Source organism: Acipenser ruthenus, chromosome 10, assembly GCF_902713425.1.
Source record: "Acipenser ruthenus chromosome 10, fAciRut3.2 maternal haplotype, whole genome shotgun sequence".
NCBI classification, from domain to species: Eukaryota; Metazoa; Chordata; class Actinopteri; order Acipenseriformes; family Acipenseridae; genus Acipenser; species Acipenser ruthenus.
The window spans coordinates 12,497,130-12,518,017 of record NC_081198.1 but is presented as its reverse complement, the minus strand read 5'-3'; the positions used below and the strand labels follow the sequence as shown (position 1 = coordinate 12,518,017).

The following is a 20,888-nucleotide window of genomic DNA, read 5'->3' as shown; positions in this document are numbered from 1 at the left end:
GAAATATGTTTATTACTGTTAACATTTGATGTCAAAAGTGCAGCTACATAAAATCCACTGGCAAACACCGCTTTAAAAAAAAAAAAATTATTATTCATATTCATATTATTCGTAGCTGGGCAGCTTAATTAATTAACATCTGTCATTATTAACCTCCTATTTAAACCCCAATCTCACACTCCTTCTCTGTCTAGTGTTTTGCTTTCTTGCATATGCTGCGACCCATTCTCTGACAAAATTTAAAATGCTTAATTTTCAGCATGAACCAACTCCAGCTCAGATCAGGAAATCTCCCTGCCTTATTCTCCTCAACAATATCTCATTCATTTCTCCGATGGAAACTCAGTACCGTCTACTTCTAATGCAGACTTCTCCCAGCAACCAGACCCGCTGCCCCAGCATTACGGAGATCAAAACACCCCCACCAGCAGACTCAGCCTCCAGAGCAGCTATTTTACAAGGATTGGCCACTCGCCTAACTTTTGTAAAACTGACAGCAATATCAACATCCCGGCTGGAAGTGATAGTATGGTGTTGTTCAATACTTATTGTACCTTTTATATCTGCTACACCAGGGCATCTCAAACTCGGTCCTGGGACTGTGTTTGCTGGTTTTCATTCCAACCGAACTCTCAGTTACTTAACTATACCCTTAATTGAACTGAAAATGTGCTTAAATTAGACCTTTTTACTTGTTTTCAGATCTTAAACAGTTTTCAGCTCTTGAACAGTTGCATATTTCAAGTTTAATTTCTATTTAAAAAAAAACAAAAAAAAAACAGGACCTGCTATCCTTCCTCGGCCATTTCAATTACGCAATTTGCATCATCCCCCAGGGTAGAACCTTCACTTCACGTCTCCTCATTCATTTTCTACAGCATTAGCCAGGAAGCTCAGAAAAGTCTATCCACGCAATCCAGGAAGGACATCAAAATGTGTGCATTATTAATTCAAAACTGGAACGGCCTTTCACTCTTCTACAAAGACTACTTTTCAGCCTCCCATGACTCGTCCCTTTTCAGAGATGCCTCGTTTTTAGGATTCCGGGGTTTCATGAATCACCAGATTCCGCAAGATCCACTGGGTAATAACAATTGGACCGACAGATTTTTTTTGGTCCATATTGAGATCCATATAATTATAACGTGGTAGAATAACCATGTTAAATATAGACCTACATGAGTAGCAGGGATCGGCAAACAGTAGAAAAAACCAAACACATTACAGTGTGCTGACAAAAGTACTTTTTATTTAAAAAAATATTGTACTTCCAAAAAACCTCTCCAATGCTCTGCCTAAGGTGGTTGTATGAATTCTTTCTGGCCTGTGCAGTCCTGCATATTACACTTTTTAACTTGCTGATTGTGAATGCTAGTTATGTAAACTGACTTCTTGTTTGATTAATGTGAGATGCCTATTTATTTATTAGGGGGAAATGATTGTTATCACTGTGTGTTCTGGATTTTTTGTATGTGTCTTTCAAGAGGGGTTCAGTTGCTTCAAGAAGGATCTGAAAAACACGTACATGTGTTTGTTTTACTGTATACTTTGACATGGTTGCTTCCTCTTCTTTCATTGATCTCTCCCTCCCCCTTCAGACTTCCTGTATGAGCAGACTTCACTATGCTTGCTTCTTATAGGCACTTTTCAAGCTGAATTGAATGAAACCCTCAGTAGTTCATTTTTGGTCAAGTTGCAGTTCTTCAGTAACTCTATTCAACTGCATTTATTTATTGAGATTGCACCATGGCCACATAGGAATATTGCTAATCAAAACTAGGCCAATTTCAAATGTCTTTCATAATGGAATGTGATCCGGGGAATCATGTCACATCAATACAAATGTCTGGCTATTTGAACCTGCCATATAGAATATATTTGGAGTGGAAGATATTATGGCCATTATCCATACATACTGTATTGGAAAAAGTTAAAACATTACAACATCTGATTAAATAAGGAGCTGACTCTTTCATTCAGGCAGCATTGTCCTTTTTTTTGTACACAGAAGTTAACATTGTAATTAGATAACAGTGGCAGATGTGGGATGAAGATGGAAAGAAATGAGAAATATTGTATTTTAGGTATCCACAAAATGGCCTCAACCAGGACACAAGCAGTACATTATCACATGAGGGTGACAAATGTAACATGATTACAACACTTTGGACTGCAAGAAACAAGAAATAATAATTTTGGTCTTGTAGGCAATTGAGTAAGAGCTACAGTAGGATGGGAAGGCGCTAATGCCTCTGCAGACTTAGGGTTTCATAACAGTATGGATTATGAAAGATTGAAGGGTCTCTGTATGTGTACTGTATGCGTACCACACAGTGTTGCCTAAGCGCAACTATACAGACTCCTCCTTGAATATAATTCTGGTAACAATTTTACTTGCTGTGGATTTCACATGAGTGATTTGCCAAGCAAAGGGGCGAAATTGGCCTAGTTGAGACTATATTGGGAAAATGCTACAAACCATCATCCTAAAAAAAGTTACATTTGAGATTTTCTATGTCAAATATAAATTTCAACACAATTGTTCTTCTAATATATTCATTTTTTTAATTCAAACTGTTTTTTTCTTCCTTACTTTCTGCAAAATAGCCGTTGAATAGAATTGATGCAAACTTTTTTTTTTATAAAGGCCATCTTGTTTATGGTATTTATGAAAATGCTAACAAAATATTGTTAGCATTTCATTAAAAAGTATAGCAACATGACAACTTTTTAGTTTTTATTTGTTACTGTTTTTGAATAGTGTATGGTCTGTTCTTTTCATGGAAAACTGTATAGTCATGATCAGTTAAATCATAAAGTTTGGCCTAATCCCATAATTCAGAATAACCTGAAGAGCAAAGGTAAAGGGGATGAGGAAACCGTTTTATATGCTAACTGACATTGCCTCAGATACCTTGTTAAGAGTGATAGTCCCTTCCAAAGCAGTCCTCTTCTGTACATGATGTTGAAGGAGGCGCCCATTATTAAAGCTTTCGCGAGTTTTCAGAATCCTCCTTAAACACTTTACTCATTAACAAACAAGGACACTGGATGGGACTTCATTACCATATGCTTCAGTTATCAGTAATCTGTAAATATGTGTCCATGTTTTATTAAGAGACCACGTTCAAAAATAAAAAAATGTAGGGGAAGGACTTCATACTAAAGTCTCAATACTTTTTGAACCCTTATATTACCTTAATGTGACTCATAAATAATATCATAAGATACCGTTGTCCACTTTAGAGCCTAACTTGTTAAGGACAGGTTTAAAATATATACAGTAAGTACAGTAGAAATAACATAAGAAAGGATAATAATAAGGTCCTAAATTGTTTCTTTTTTCCATACCCAAGCGCAGTCAGTCCACCAAGTGACCAACAGGTGAATAATTATAATAATATAAACAACTTATTATCATTATTTAATAAAGTTTAACTGCAACAAGATGAGTTATATGATTTTGGTTGTGAGGGAACTGACTTTATTGCGCAGTAGAAATTGTACTCAAACACCACTTCCTGAACTCAAAACGTTAAGATGAAGGTAAGACTATCTTCTGACATCACTCGGAAGAGCATGTCAAGTATCGAGTGGTTAGGGTTTGGGTAACACACAGAGGAAACTGCACCCTGACTGATAAGCAGGCACGAAAACGTATGTGAAACCTTCATCTACTTTATCCAATTCCAATTGAACTATTTGCTTTTAAATTAATTTTTCTATACTGATTTTCAATAGGACGCATGGTGTTTCTGAAGGACTTTCCTGATTTCTGGAAATGACTAGTCTTTTTGGATTAAAGCTCCTGGCACTATGTGCCGGGCTGCTGGGCTCCAGTATCCTATGTCTTGGTAAGTGGCAGACAATATATTTTTTTGGTAACTGTTACAAAAGATTTTATGATGCAGTATTCTAACTCTACAGCTATGGCCAAAAGTTTTGCATCACCCTATATAATACAAAATAACTAATTTTGCCTCATAAAGTCGAATGAAACCTGCTGAATAATGTTACGTTAACATATTAAATTACACACCGCTTTGTACTTTTCCATATACATTTCGAAATCTACCACGAAATACTGTACTACTATTATGGCTTCCGGTAGACTTTTGCGATATCATTTTGTTGTTTCTTTGATTACATGATATTAAATAAAATATCTAAATTATTTTCATATAGTTATTTTTTTTTAAAATTATGCCTCAATCCTAAAATTCTAGATGATGCAAAGCTTTTGGCCATAGCTGTATATACCGGTACTATAAGATGCCTCACACTTTGGATTAGGTGTTTGCTATTGTGATCACACCAAAGACACTTTTTACTTTTTTTATTTTAGAAAGTGTTTATTATTCGAGCCAAATTGCTTACACATACAGTGGAATTCAACTATCTTTGTTTTAATATGCAGTATATAATTGAGCTGATGATGAGAGCTGATAATAGGGTTGTTAAAATGGCACACTTTTCTAGATTTTCTTGTTCTCGATTTAAGTTTAAGGTCGAGAGAGATGTAGTTGGTTTTACCTAGAATTTAACAAGCTGTAGTTTAGCACCTACTGTGTTTTTTGATATTATTGTGTGGTTATTGGTTGCATGTCAAGAGTTTTTTAACTATTCTTATTACATTAAACATTATGGAAATAGACACTACTCACTAATGTAATTAACTTCTTGGCTTCAACTGTAGCAGTTTCCGTCCTAAAAGAAATTAAATGACCATGCATATTAATGGAGTAAATCTCACTCCCTGGAATCTCAGAATCTATATATATATATATATATATATATATATATATATATATATATATATATATATATATATATATATATATATATTGATTTCTTTGCAGTAAAATCTAGTAAATAAAAACTATAAAGTAAACTAAAATCATACAAGAAAATAAATAACATTTAGCCAGTAAAAATACTATTTGAAACATTTGTTGAACATAAAATATTATTATTTAACGTAAATCCTTGTTTTATTATATTGTCAATTCCATACATGGATTTGCCACTCCCTTGACATTCTTTTACAGTTCCTCTTTTCTTAATGATTGAAGAATTGATCTGCTGGTTATGGGCTGTAGTTGATTAGGTAAAATAAATATGTATATCAAAGAGTCGTAATTCATTGAATTAGCTATCTAGTCTTAAATAAATAATATGAAAAAAATAGACTGCAGATTGAACATTCAAAATGACCTACAATACCAATATGATACACATTATTATAACTGGTTTTAATTGGAACTACTGTATTGTGAATGCAGCAAAACAACATAAAAATAAATCAATAAAGGAAGAATATATATTTTTGGTCATGCCCTATGCATTTATAGATTAAAAGAAAAAAGACATTTAGTTAGTTAACACAGTGTCAAATAGATTACTTTATAATAACTTTTGAAGTAAATCTTATCTAGAAGATTATAAAAAAAAGTAGTTGTGTCTGACAGTGACAGCATGTGGCCTTTATCACTTTCACTGTAGATATGTAAGTCATACTTAGGCCATTTATTTGGTCAAACTTTAGTTTAAGGATTGATAAATGAAACATCTACAAATGTGTTCTTAAAGGTTTTGCTGATTATTAACAATGCATAACAGTTATTACAGTAACATATAAATGATAGACTACTGTGTGTGTATGAAGCTTATTGTCATGTTATAGTAATTAAAAGGGTTCCTATAAATGCTTTAGTTTAATTATATCACTGTATTGCTGTATCCTGTTACCATACTAAGTACTGTCTAATATGGTTTATCGCATCATTTATAACACAGTTATAGATGTAATATTGACCGATTATAACAAAAGTGTTGCCGATTATTTGTACATGTATTTATAATATAATGGACAATGTGAAGCACAAGGAAAAATAGAATCGTATCAAAACAAGTCTGTTTAATGTATATTGAGATGATGGCTCAATACATGTGTCTTGATTTCCATTTCAGTTCATTTATATGAGTATGTATGACTTAAAATGTGTCACATTTGTCATCTTTCACTCTAAATGCTTTAGAAATATAAAAATGTATTGACAATGTCAATATATTTGATACATTTTAAAGGCCACGTGAGCCCCACTCCCTCTTTTTGTGATGCTATATTTTAAATACACCTGCTGAAAACCGAACATATGTATTTGATGATTTGATGATGGTTATCAATAATGCATTATAGCCCATATGGAAAATGCTACCCTGGCCCTGCCAAAAACATGTGAGAATGTGGCTGTTCCCAAATGAGATAACTGGTGCTAATTGGGAGCAGCCACATACTATAAAAGAGAGCTAGCTTCTAGCTCCATTAGAGAGAGATCACCAGGGAGCTGGTTTGTAAAGAGAACTGCTAAGTTCAAGAAATAGAAAGGTATTGTGTAAAGTTACACTTGTGTGTCAAAAGTGTTGATAAAAGTTTGTGACTGTTAAACGGTTTAGTCGTCCAGTCTGATAGTGAGGGACTGTTTAAAGTGAAGTTAGGCTCTACGTTTGAGCTAGGCTTGCAATTGGTGGCAGTGGTGGGATCTCCGAAACTGAATATGTATATATATATATATATATATATATATATATATATATATATATATATCTATATATATATATATATATATATATATATATATATATATTGTAGCGTGCACGGCGAAGGCAGCAATAGGACTGGTAGGTGACGTAATCACACACAAAGCCATAAGCCCGATATACGCTCCTTGCAAAGGAGCCGGCTCTTTTGTACAGCTGTATCGGCACTGTGCTTTAGTGCGAGCGGTCCCGGGTTCAAACCCGCCCTCCGCCTGTGTGTGGATTGCCTCGCCCCGTGCGATGCGCCTGCCTGCGGGAACTGAGATCGCTACAATATATATAATTTTTAAATCTTAAATGTTTTTGCATGGAAGTTTTCTCTCATCACAATGCTTGATATGTCACTTTATATTATTTGATGTTCTATTATACTTTATGTTAAGGGCAAATATTTAAAAGACCAACATCATTTTGACAGGGGTTATTATTGCAACATGAAGGCACTTTATGAAAAACATGCAAACGCCTGCCCAGTAAAATGTGATTCTACTCTTGAACAGAACAAGCAATTAAAATATAATTTCACATAAAAAAAGAAAGATAATCCTTTGAAACACCATCCCCAACTCTAGTTTTATTAGAAGTTAAATCCAATACAATCTGTCTATATTGCTATATTTTTCGCAGTTGTCACATGCATTGACTGTGTTATTCCCTGTTGATAATGGTTCAACATCACACAGACATTTTTGGTTTGATTCTAGGTAAAACCAAACCTGTGCTTAGTGTGTTGTGTTTAATCAGAATACAAATACCACAGATGGCTTAATGAAAACTGCTACATTAAAGTGCCCTTGGACCATTAAAACATCAGAAAACAGGACGCACCACACTCCACACTTTACTAAAGTAAAAGGACACTTCATTAATTGTTCTATGTGTAAACATATTAATGATCACTGTAATAAATTAAATAAGCAGACATGAACAGCATTAAATACATAAATAAATAAGTATGAATAATATGTAATTACATTCAAAGAGGAAGCTGCACAGAAAAGGCCCATACTGTATATCTGCAATATATGTACAGTATTCAGAAAATGTTTTGGGATACTGTATTGTATATTGTATTGGAATGGTATTCTCAGTTCCATTCCTTGTAAAACACATAGAAGTGCAGGTTTCAGATTTGATTTGGTTTTCCTGAAGACAATATTTCTATAGAAAACTCAAATACACATATTGAATGAATTTAAAGACATATGACCTTATGGACTACCAGTTTGATAAATGTGTTACACCTTAAAATATTTGCCGCAATTTCCCATGAATTCCATCAGCTGCTATTCCTGTGGTGTTCCACTTGGCCATTTAAAATAAATAATCTTCAGGACTAGAACAATTGTTATAAAATAACACCAAGGCATTGATTATTCAAATGATACTCCTGTGAAACTCATACAAGGAATTGATATGAATTTATGGCCAGTATTTTAAAGTGTTACTGACAAATGCAATAAAACATTCAGAAAGTGAGAAAGTGCTTCCTTGTTTCAAACAAAGCATCATCAGACAAAATCTTGCATTTTATGGAAGTGCTTAAAAGTCAAGATTACATGTAGACCATTAACAGGAGCATGGTTGGATCTATCACCATGTAATGTATATGATTTTGAGTTAGTAATAGCATTTCAATAATTTCAATTTGATTATAGATGCTGATTTTTTTTCTCAGAACTTGTTTGAAGTACTATTGTTTAACTTTGACACAGTATAGAAAACAAATGTCTTTTCTCTGTTTGTTGTTTTGGGTGAGACTTTACTTCTTGTTTAATGTAAACGTAAACCCATGTCCCGTGGATATGACTGGTCAAAGGGCAAAATGTACTGTAGTTTTATTGTCCAAAAACTCACCTCAGATTTCAGTTGGGTAACTAAACCTTTACCTAAATTCCAGTCCAGCATTTTTGTTTCAGTCTTGTCTGTAATTATTCAGTTAAACAGTCCAGGTCCTTGTTACTTTCCAACCAGGTCATTATTTGTTTAATTAAACCTTCAATTATGAAATCATTAGGGAACTGGTTGGAACAACGTCCTGTATTGAAATGAACTGAATGAGCCACAACTTAGTACCACTGAGCAAAAGAAGCTGAATCCAAAACAAGGGTTGTTGTCTATATTTAGTTATTCCCTTTTTATCTGTTTGCCAGTACAAACCCGCCTTCACCTATAATTTGCCCATTTATGAGCTATAGTAGGATTCATATTGAATATACAAGATGTTGTTACACATAAGCTAACTGCTAGTAATATACACACTATGTATTAAATTGTACTGCTGAGCATGTTGCGATAGCACTTCACACGGCTAACACTCTCTATCACAGCACTTGACCACTTCCTTATTCCATTTTAAGTTTCTGAGTCATTACATTTCCAGTTAGAAGCCGAGAGCAACAAACATGTAAATCGACTAAGAAGTAAAAAAAGGAAGTGTTAAAATGAAGATCTGACAGGATTTTTATTTTTAATAAGTTACACACCTGCATCGCTCCACCTTTCTAATGCTGCAGTCAGGAGACAGGAGCCAGATCAGAGACTGGTGTGTTCTGCCTAATAATGAGAAGGCAAATGCTACGGGAATGGGAGGCAACTGTGAGCCATGACCATATTATCTTATAACCGGTTTTGTGATATTAACTGGCAGCTTATTATAATGAAATGACAAAGGTTTTGCAGCATTCAATATCTATAGTGTGACAACTATGTAGTGTAAAATTGAACTTGTGTGTATGACTATCTCCTGTTCTGATTGTACATGATGTGGTCTGTGAAGGTCATGCTGCTATTAACAGTTCTCAATCTGCAAATGCAACAGGCCACACAGTAGACTATATTCATTTAACTCATGCTGTTACAAAGTGCAATATGATGCAGCTCTCACCTTGATTATTCATGCTTTTATTACATTATACGCTAGGTTGTTGAATCGTACTGGAATTCTTAATTTTATTATTATTATTATTATTATTATTATTATTATTATTATTATTATTATTATTATTATTATTATTATTATTATTATTTATTTCTTAGCAGACGCCCTTATCCAGGGCGACTTACAATTGTTACAAGATATCACATTATACATTATTTCACATTATACAGATATCACATTATTTTACATACAATTACCCATTTATACAGTTGGGTTTTTACTGGAGCAATCTAGGTAAAGTACCTTGCTCAAGGGTACAACAGCAGTGTCCCTCACTGGGGATTGAACCCACAACCCTCCGGTCAAGAGTCCAGAGCCCTAACCACTACTCCACACTGCAGCCCCAAATTTTATTTTAAAGTCAGCCATTTATCTAATATTTCATATTAGAAAATGATTTAGTACCGTCAGCCAATCAGCTTCCAGTTCTAACGGACTCTAATATACAGTTGATGCCAGCTGGAACGTCTCAGCAATTTGACTTGCTGTATTTTTAAGTGTAGTGAATCTGTTGGATAGCAAATACCAAACAAAGAGACAATTGGCCCAAATTAATTTTATTATCCATCAAAACCAGCCAATCAAAACTTTGCATCGACAAAAGCAACCAATCCTGTACGTGCAACTGCCGAGAGCCAATCACAGACTGTCAGCTCGAGTGGCACACAGACACAGCATCTTTCAACAACAACAAAGCGGGACGCGGACAGTTCAGTAATATTGCTCCACTCATATATAGATTCAGGAGAGAAAGGCTATGACTGAAGGTAGAAACATGGTGAGTTAGGAGGCATTTTAGAGTGGTATTCAATGAGAGATTATACTGGTAGTTCAGACTGGTAGTAGAGCCATCATCGATGGGCACTATCACTTACTTAGATATGGTTGGAAATTCTGTCCTGTGATTGGTTAAAACCTCATCATAGGAGGAAAAATAGATTGAACTATTGCCCTAATATCCTTACACCACCGGGCAATAGTCTCCATCTGTAATGTGATTGGTTCACATCACTATCAGTCCCGCCCCTTTTCAAAGGAACGCCCTCCACCTCCACTCCTAACAAACAAGATAAAATGGCTGAATGAAAAAACTGCTGAACGGCAATTCTGTGACTTCACAGAAAATTAATTACAAAACATACTACAAAAAAAGGAAAAAAAAACTTGCGGTATGAACTTCAAAAACATTTTCTGATATTTATTTATGTTATTTACTTATGCTGTATGAGCTATATTTAAAGAAAATACTGTGAAGCCATACATATTTGTGACCAATATATTTGGCGAATCACACCCATAAAACCTATTTTGCTCCAGAAATGTTGGCGACCTGTTGCACTGCTGGTAGTATATTACTTCATTAAATCTACAGCACTAAGATATTCATGCCAAGAACGGTTATGTTTTTTCTTTCATACGCAAAAAATGCATAATAAAAGGCTTGCAAATATTACTGTCCAACCTTGCCTCTCATTATTTTGACTGATTCATATATTAAATATGTACTGCAGACTCAGCTCATAGTGGAAAATTAAATTCTCCCCAGGAAGACTACTGTTGTCGGTAACAACAGTCTTCCCTCGGGTCAATAATTTTCCACTATAGCCCTCCTCTTCAGTCCACATTTTATATATATATATATATATATATATATATATATATATATATATTATTCATTACCTATGTAAGTAAATGACATCACTGGCAAATTAATAGATTTAAATAGAATGTCATAAGATGAAGAGAAAACTGGAAGAGGTAAAATACAATACTATGTGTCAGAATTTGGTCTACGGATGTATGGTTCATTAAACACAAATACTTCATATTTTGACTTTCTTAATCCAACAAAAGAAATTGACTAGCATAATGGAACATTTCTACACCTTTTTTTTATTATTTGGGACCTCCCCTGTTTTTATACACATGTTTGGTGTACTGTACAGGAAAGACAGGAATGTTTATCTCATGTCACTATCCAGTAGATGACAAATATATACATAGTTTAAATGAATAGTTTCTCATCAGTGAATCAAACCAATATGAATATACAGTATGTCAAAGAATGTGGAAGTGAGACATGGATACAATGAAAGACATTTGATAAAACATGAAAAGAATAAAACAAATCAAAATGGGTGTTTAAAACGAAAAGGGTGTAGTGGATTAAAGCAGGCTGTAATAACTTGAATGGAGAAAACTTAACAGGAAGCCCAAGGCAGGATTTGGTTTTTAAAGTTAGATATTTAACAGGATTATGAAATGAATCTTACTCTATATTTGCAAATTATACCTACGTATATACGTACCACAGACTACCAAGGTGTGAACATGATTCACCTATGATATGTATTAATGCTTAACTTCAAATGTCAGTAACAACACTGCGATTACATTGTACAGTGTTGCTTTGTGGGTTTGCTGCAATGTAAGTGGGTGCAGGACTGGCTGAACCATGCAGTGCAGCGTGTAGCTTGCTGCAGCACAATAGAGATGACTGTGAAGCATAGATAAAAAAAAGAGAGAGAGAAAAACCACATCCTCTATTTATTTATTGTTCCAAAACGCATTCTCTTTACAGGAACTGGCAACACCATATTTCATTTATTCTCATTTTCAATAAACGCCTGCACCTTTTATTTTATTAAAGTCTAAAAATGTTGTTGAATTATTATTATTATTTGAAATTCTTACAATTTGCTTGAATAAATGATGCTTACTTATTTCAGCAAGTGACCTCTGTCCTATACATTTTAATGTGGTGGGAATTTACTGGAAATATAAAATTATCTATGGTCTGGCTGGCATTAGTGGGTATGAGGCAGTTTGAGTTTTGTGTTCTTGTGAAATATCTGCTGCCTATACACTGTATAAACAATGCTAATATGGCTGTACACAATCTGACAATCAGATTTAAAAAACACAACAAACAATGGGAACATGAATTCAATAATGTCACTACCATTTCATGGTTGTAAGTGAATTCCCTCCAAATAAGCAAGACTTACTGAAGCTCCCCTTATCATACTAGTACTAGAATAAAACAGAAATGTGGACCCTATAGACCAGCCTTTAAAGACTGTTTGAAGGAATGTTTTGTTAGGGATTGTTTCTTTGTTTTTGTATTTCTTAAAGTCTTAGCAAGAGCAGTTATTGGGAGCAACATGAAGACAGCCCCACCCAATCTTGGTGGTAAATGGATTATAAAGTAATTGGTGGTACAACTGCACTTGTGGGTCCAATTTCATTAAAATCCTGTATGCACAGTATTTGGTATGGGGATGAAGATGGGGTGAAGTATGTATTCAGGGATAATATTATATTTGGTAAGCAAAGAGCTTTAAGTAGGGTCAAATTGGCAAAACATACCCCACTCAGACTTTCTGCATTCCTGTGCAACGCTTGCTCACTAAAGTCTTCTGAGTATATCTGAAGAGGAGACATTTAGCCTATTCGAGGATATCAGGATATATAGTTAGCAAGGGGTCTGGTATAAAAGGGACAACAAATGCCTAAGCTGTAGTTGTTCTGCGTGTATTTGTTTGTCTCAGTACTTGTTAGAAGGAAGGAAATTACCAGTATATGTGATAATTAACTTAATATATTTTGGAGGAACAACCAGTAACCTGTCAGTTGCCTAATTGTTCCACACAGGTTTTAATTTCAGCAGCAGCTTCTTTAGTTGTATTGAGCAGTGACAACACTGAACTGTAAGTCTATATTTAACCTTAGAATGCATGCCTGGTTTTAAGCTGCAGCCCCTTTCTACACAGATGCAAATGTGCAGATGTGGATTTGATCTATACTGCATATGCTTTTTTTTTTTTTTTTTTTTTTTGCAACAGCACCATAGGCAGTATCAATTAATATTACACATGTGTTTATCTCATTATGCCAGTATGAACACATCAAATCCCATCTACGCCAATGAAGAGCTTTATTAATAGTACATATAGAGGTGATGTTCATCCAAATTGTTATTATTAGATTATTCCAATTTTTCTTTTTTTTTAAATAACTGGCCATATCTGTTGTTTTATCAGATGCACATGAATTAAAATGGATGCAAGATAAAAAGATCACAGCAGAAACAACATCAGCAATAACAAAGACTACATCTTTTCATCATTAATTAAATGCCATGTACCTGCTGCTCCCTCTAATGGCTGCTAGTAGTCACTGCATTTCCTACTATACCTTTCTCTGTAGGTATCGTAGGAAAAATACTTGAGGCTTTGCATTTCTACAGTTATACAGACCAGACTTTTTTTTATTAAAAACAAAAAAAATATTAGAATCTCAGTTCATGTCCTTAAACAATATTTATCTTAGTTTGCCAACATCCCATAAACAAAAGCCTGGAAAAGAGGAATAGTATCTCTGAAGCTCAGCAGCCACTTGGGGTGCTTGCTTGCCAGTGAGAGGACACCCTGTGCTAGCTGGTGTTATGTTTGATACAATCTTACTAAATAAAAAATGCATTTAATTAAACTGTGCAATAAGTTAAGAATGTAATGCATGCTCTTGATAGGTTGGAGGGATTTGTTACCCGTGCTAGGTGGAGGTTATAAATAGGGCAGCATGTTCTTTTAGCCAGAATACTCTAGACCACAGAAACGTGGAGAACCTACCATTTGGAAAGCTATTGTTAAGTGATTTTCTATTTACCTTGTTGGCTCTTTTCTTATACAACTCCCAAGCTGAATTGTACAGTTCTATAGGCACTTTTACTGCCTGTTTCTTGTCAGGGTTAGTGGTTGATTTTTGTGTTGTTTTTTTGTATTTTTGATCCTTGAATTAGAAGGACCGACTTTTGGAATTTTTATTGTGTGTTACTGTAATTCTCTACGCCCATACTTGCATTGGGGCAGCCCCTATTCGAATGCAGATGCTGTTTTAAGATATTGTTAATACTGTATATTCCTTGAAAACTGTCTATTATCTGATGCTGCTTCCAAAAGGTCCCCTCCTAGTTTACTATGTTGAAATGCATGTGTCAGTCTCAAGTACCTATAAGATACAGTTATTTGGTTCAAGGTTAGTAAAATTAACAGATGTTATTTTTTGTTCTCTTTTCACACCTAGTATCATGGCAGGAAATGTGAAAATGCAAGTAAAAAATAAATTCTGGAAAACAAATGGAAAGTATAAGCATAGTGAAAATCAGCAGCAAGATTTACTGCATTATTTTATAGATATACAACAAAAATCTTGAGCTAAGAGGGAACTGGTATTTCGTATTCGGGAAGCTGTGGTTTAGCGCCCAAATTGAGTAGATCAACTGATTAGGCTGCTGCCATAGTAACCATTTAGAGAAACTGCTGTTCTTAACCATTGTTAGCAACACCCATTTCCTCTCGAGCTGTGTTCACAAGAAAATGAAGAAATAAACAGAAGTAGAAGTAACCACAAAAAACAGTGCGAGAACAGTTTAACTAAAGACTTATCTTTTTGTCAGACTTATTTTCTGTGTATAATTACAAACATTTATGCTGTATAATACTGTATAACTACTGGTACAGCAATGTCCTATACACACATTGTTGATGTGTTTTTGTCAATAGCAAATCAGGCCACTCTTAATATAAACACCAATCCTACATGTGTACAGTAGCTGTAACTCGTCCAATCTGCCCAGTTGTGAATTGGTTTCATCTTACTATAAGCGTATATATATGTGCATTTACCTTTGCACTTGCTACAAAATCATTATTCGGGGTAGGCAACTGCTTTGTTATTCAACAGGAGATATACATATTTTTAAATGGGTTCAGATTTGAGTTGTGTTAAAGGTGACTGGTTTTAACACTGAAACTGTAATGTACCATACTACAATAAACACTTTAAGACTTGTAGTGTGTAAGGTATATTTGTTTTTGGACTAGTTTAAGTTGTAATCATATAATATCTTCCTTGAATTCAAAAGCATGTAGGACCAACCTATATTGAAATAATCAGACTGGACACCGCTTCTAGTGAATGCAAAGGAACAATTTTATTAGAAATAATAAAACTAAATAAAGGATCATTAAAGGTGCAAGAACTAAACTAAAGTAATACAGAAAGGAAGAATTAACTAAACTAAACAGTACAGAAAGAAAAATATAAACAACAACACCCCACTCCCGATAGCTGATTAGCGATCCAGAGCAATCTATGGCAGATTCCTTTAAAGGTTACAGCCACATTCCTGACAGTTACTTAAGACGAAGGTTAGTCTCAACAGGGGTATCGTTAGTAACACAAATATTTACTTTCGTTAATATTTGATAATCAAAGCATTGTTAAATCAGTCTCATATAGATGTTTTAGCTCAGAAGGCAATTCTCACTCTTCCGAGATAAAGACGCTCTTTACGTCCAGACAACCTTACGAGAATGATCTATCAAGACAGCTAATTTGGATTCTAGCTTTGCAGAATGATAAATGCCTTCTAAAACGCACATCAATTAGTATGAATCCCATACAAGAAAACAGTTACTATAGTGTTCATTAACTCAAAGCATGAATTGAAAGCAATAATACTTTTCTTACATTCTACCTCAAACAAAACGTTAATTTTACTTTAAGGTCGGCTTATTCTCGAGTTCATAAAAGGATAAAAAAACACTATGTGCTGAATACTTAACATACTTTCACTGCCTCTTCCCAGGCCCACGAGACAGCGAGGATGGGGACATTTCCCCGAGGCCCAACGCCCCAAAGGGGAGCCCTGATGAAGGGGGAACTTTTTTTTTTCTTTTAATATATATAAAATATTTTAAAACAACTAGCTCTGCACAAGACCCTTTGCGTTCCCACCACCACATTAAAAAGAAAAACTCCCGTTCTGCACACCGAGCCGATGTGCTTCTGTTGTGTAATGATTGTGTATCCAGGTCGTGTCAAACACTTCCTTTCACACAATGATTTGAACTTTCGCATTTCATATTTTACTACACTAAAAAGCTGAAAAAAAGGCATAGCAATTTTAAAAATACTTTAAAAAACTTTAAAAGAATCCTAAAGTTGCACAATATATACCGCAGTATAAATTATTCTATTATTAAGATCTATCATTTGCTCAAAACGTGGTGCAGCAGTTTGTTAGAAAAATGGTATTGTGTAAAATAAAAAAAGTACTTTCTTCAGCTGGTGGTAAACACAATTAGAGAATGATCGGTTATATTGCTTAAACTACAAATATATTTACCAATACAGGTTATTAGTTAAGAGCAGAGATGAGTGGTTTATTTTTGGCACGGGATAAATAAAATAGTGTACAGCAACACCATTAAAATGTAGTTTATGCTAAAAACGTATGTTATTTGATGTTAAGTAAGCTTCCAATTTTCCAATGACTATTACACGTTGAGTCTGTACAAAAAAAATATTTATTCACTTACCTAAAAAAAAGGTTTGAATACTGTAAATAACTTAAACATAACTACTTTGAGAAAGAGTGCGGGGCGGCAGCGTGACATACCAATCCTTCCCCGGAGCCCATGACGGCTCTCGGTAGCCCTGCCTCTTCCAACTGGTCCGTATGCCATCCAAAACAGGCACTCAGTCAAAGGCTCTCCTGCAGGCAATGAAAGTCCAGGTTCCACAGGGGTCAGTCTTCCTTTTGTTGTGTCTCCACACCAGGGGATGAAAGAAATGTTTTTGTAAAAATAAGAGTCATTAACTATTTAGGTATTCCACTGAAACAGCAAATCCTCCACACAATGTGCACTCTTCGTCCGAGTATATATGGGATATTCCACCGCAGATTCCGGAACTGCTAGCTTAATATATTTCAGTCTCTGTCGACTTCAAATGATATGTCCAACTATCTTCCTCCATTGATCAGTCGGGGCTAAATTAGAGATTTGATTCCAAGTACTTTTAGGATTCTAGACGGACTCCCAAACCAAGGCAAACACTGGGGTTGTTATCCCGTATCAGAATTTCCGAAAACGGTATCTCTGTTCAAGCCGATTGCAGGCTGTGGGTTTTCAAATTGTCAAAGTTCAGAGCCTTGTTCTGCATGTCAGGGAGCTCCGAGTCCACTGTTTGGCCCGTCGGCTCGATTTATGAGGTGAACTGTTCTCTGTCTGTGGTGTCAAAGCATTCAAAACCCTGTGGTTTTTACCTCTTGGGAAGACACCCCTGGCGCCAAAGGATTTATTCAACGATGGTGAAGATAAACCCCTTGACCAGTATTTACTTTATGACTCTTTTTAAAAGCATTCTTTGTCAGTGGGGGAGTTTGTGACAAGAAACCAAGCAGACACAGAGAATGGCTTCAGACCCCCCTTCTCTGTATATTCCATTTCTGTTAATTTCATAAACAGAATGATATTATGACCCAACCTGACGCTATAGACTGGTAGACCTGAAATTTATATTTTAAAAAAAAAAACTGTGTAATGTTGTTGAGAGAACAGTAAACACAGTTAGATGTAAGACACTTGTTGGGTTAAGGAAAAAAAGAAAAAAGCTCATTCCATTGCTAAGATAGATGGCAGAGACAGGTGACCACTGTGGGCTGTTAACCTCTAGAAATTCCATTAAATCTAATTTCTTATTGGTCTCTTGAGAGGAAAGTGACTCTTCAGAACCAACGATGGACATTCATTGCCTTTTAGTTATCACTCCATAATTTCTTGACTGTTATTTGCAGGTAACAACAATGAGACATCCACACCTCCACTCACTGTAAACCCCACTCTGACTACACTCACACCTGCTAAAGCAGGCACTAAACATTCTGAACCAGGTAAACCAGATTTTTGTGTTCATGTAGCACAATATAGGTAATATGAATGAATTTGTTTCTCATGCACTGTTTAGATCTAGATTTGAATCATGTTCTTGCTTGTGATTTATACACACAGCCCTTAGCCCCACTCTTGCACTCATCACTGCAACCCCTCCTTCCAACTACGGTGATGTTCCTGCCTCACCAGGTACAGTTCTAACTTAGCATTTACTCTGGAGCACAATTCTGAAAACTATATCCAATTCTGTATGTACAACAGCAAATACTACAAGACTGGAAAACAAGTTGTAAATAATGTACACAAGTAATGTCATCCCATTTTGTTCGAATGCTTTTCAATCTTGTCACACTGAGAAACAAAACACATGAATTCATTTTTTTTTAATGTATATCTTTTTTTTTCTTTTTTTTTATAGGTCAAGGTCTTCCAACCCAAGGTAAGCTTTAATACAATTTCCTTCTAAGGCAAATTATATAACCCAGGATGTGAAAGAAGAAGGTGTTCTTGTTTTAAACACTGTGCTTGTGATTTACAGAGCCATCAACCTCTATCACCACTCATGCACTCACCACCCTTACAAATCATGCAAACACCAACAATCCTGGATCACAAGGTAACGGTCCATCTTGGTATTTACCGTGATTATAATTCCCGAAATGTATAATATGCAATCTATTGAAAGTACAATTCAAAGTTTTGCAAAGTTTCAAAGAAAGGTTTCATCAAGGCTGAGCCTCCTAATGTAGTGTGATTGTAAAGTACAGCATGTTTCTTTGCAAAATGTTATTTCTTATTGTATGTGACAAAATGTTATATTTTGCAGTCAAGGATAATGTAGGAGAAATGACATGCTAACAAAATGCTGATGTAGTAATATTGTTTAGACATGAAGTACTTCTAAGGGATGATTTTCATGATCGAAATAATCATTGGCAGATCTAACTACCTTTAACTCTCAAGTTCATATTCTGTTGTGGTGGAATTTTAGGAGAAAATGATACTGATACATCTTTACCCACCAATACTACCAAACCCACAAGCACCTCCTCTGAGAGTTCTAATACTACAAGCACTGAAGACAACACAAACAAAACAACCACTCCTGCACGCACTGTCACCACGACAGCAGCATCAATCATTACAGCCACGGGGACTTCAGGTTGGCTCTATTGTTTCAGGATTCCCAGTTTCACCTGTTTGCAGTTTCTATGAACATTTCCAATTGTCATCTCTTATTTGTTTAATCTTTTTTCATTATCTTTAAATTTACCATTATATATACCATAATGTCCACCTGAGTGATTTTGATTTTTTTTTTGTCACTTGTTTTTCATGGTGCCCGTCTACTGTACAGCACAGTGCACTGATCGTAAGTACTGGTACCTATTTTGGAATGTGTTCATTTGTTATTCAATTTCTTTACTAATAATATATGTATATGCAAAACAATGTGATGTTTGTAGCCTTCAATGACTTATCTACCGTAGTAAAGTTATTACCGTCTAGAGTGCTTTGTGAGTCATGTTCAAATCCCAGTCACCCTGCATTGTGGATCCTTGCAGGGGGCCCTTAGTGAGTGTTGCATTGGTATATATATATATATAGTGGTAATGTACCGTGTGATGCAGCTTCAAGAACAGAACTCCGAAAAGTCGGTGTTCCCAGTTTTCAAGCCTTTCACTTACAATATTTACAACAAAGAAAACACAAAACAAATGCCTAACTCCCCATTGGAGATAAACTTTTAAACTGTTATCAGTTTTCCTAAATAAACAGGACGGCTAAGCCGTTTACCTGTGTTGTGCAGTTTCCACACATCTTCATTGTCTCCCCCCCCCCCCCCCCCCCCCCCGAATCACAGAAATAACAGGTTTTTATACTAAACAAGCAATACATTAGAAATCACCCCTTAATCGGTTACACACATTTTGTCTTATTCATCTTATTAACAAAATATACCCTAGATCAGGGCTTCCCAACCCTGGTCCTCAGGGACCTCATGTGTCTTTTGGTTTTCATTCCAACTGAGCTCTCAATTACTTACCTAAACCCTTAAATTTAACTAATAATTTGCTTAATTAGACTTTTTACTTGTTTTCAGCTCTAAACCAGGGTTTCCCAATCCTGTTCCTGGGGATCCCTGTGTCTGCTGGTTTCCATTCTAACTGAGTTCTCAATTACTTAATCAAACCCTTACTTGAACTAAATGTGCTTAATTAGACCTTTTTAATTGTTCTCAGCTCCTAAAAAGTTGCCGATTTCAAGTTACTTAGAAAATTGTACAGTTAACTTGAAATCTCCAACTGTTTAAACACTGAAAACAATTAAGAATGTCTAATTAAGCTAATAAATAGTTCAATTAAGGGTTCAATTAAGTAACTGAGAGCTCAGTTGGAATGAAAACCAGCAGACACAGTGGTACCCCAGTACCAGGATTGGGAAACCCTATGACCTAAACAGTTGCACATTTCAGGTTCGCTATAACATTTTATAAGTAACTTGAACTCTGCAACTTTTTAGGAGCTGAGAACAATTAAAAAGGTCTAAGAAAAAAAAGAAGACACATGGCGTCCTCTGGACCAGGGTTGGGAAGACTTCTGCAA

General features: G+C 35.2%; 1 protein-coding gene across 14 annotated transcripts in view; it reads left to right on the top strand.

The window, feature by feature from the left end:
* The first annotated feature begins 3,546 nt into the window (after positions 1–3,546).
* Positions 3,547–20,888, top strand: part of LOC117401721 (receptor-type tyrosine-protein phosphatase C-like) — a 41,762-nt gene continuing 24,420 nt past the window's right edge. For 2 of the 14 annotated variants that reach the window (XM_059031769.1, XM_059031768.1), the window contains exons 1-8: positions 3,547–3,657; positions 3,742–3,854; positions 18,186–18,281; positions 18,400–18,471; positions 18,701–18,721; positions 18,821–18,898; positions 19,274–19,444; positions 19,640–19,654. In XM_059031769.1, the coding sequence (XP_058887752.1) occupies positions 3,782–3,854; positions 18,186–18,281; positions 18,400–18,471; positions 18,701–18,721; positions 18,821–18,898; positions 19,274–19,444; positions 19,640–19,654 (526 nt within the window). In that variant the 5' untranslated portion in view covers positions 3,547–3,657; positions 3,742–3,781. The remainder of the gene's footprint in view (positions 3,658–3,741; positions 3,855–18,185; positions 18,282–18,399; positions 18,472–18,700; positions 18,722–18,820; positions 18,899–19,273; positions 19,445–19,639; positions 19,655–20,888) is intronic. The other 12 variants (XM_059031775.1, XM_059031774.1, XM_059031778.1 and 9 more) reach the window with 8 other exon arrangements.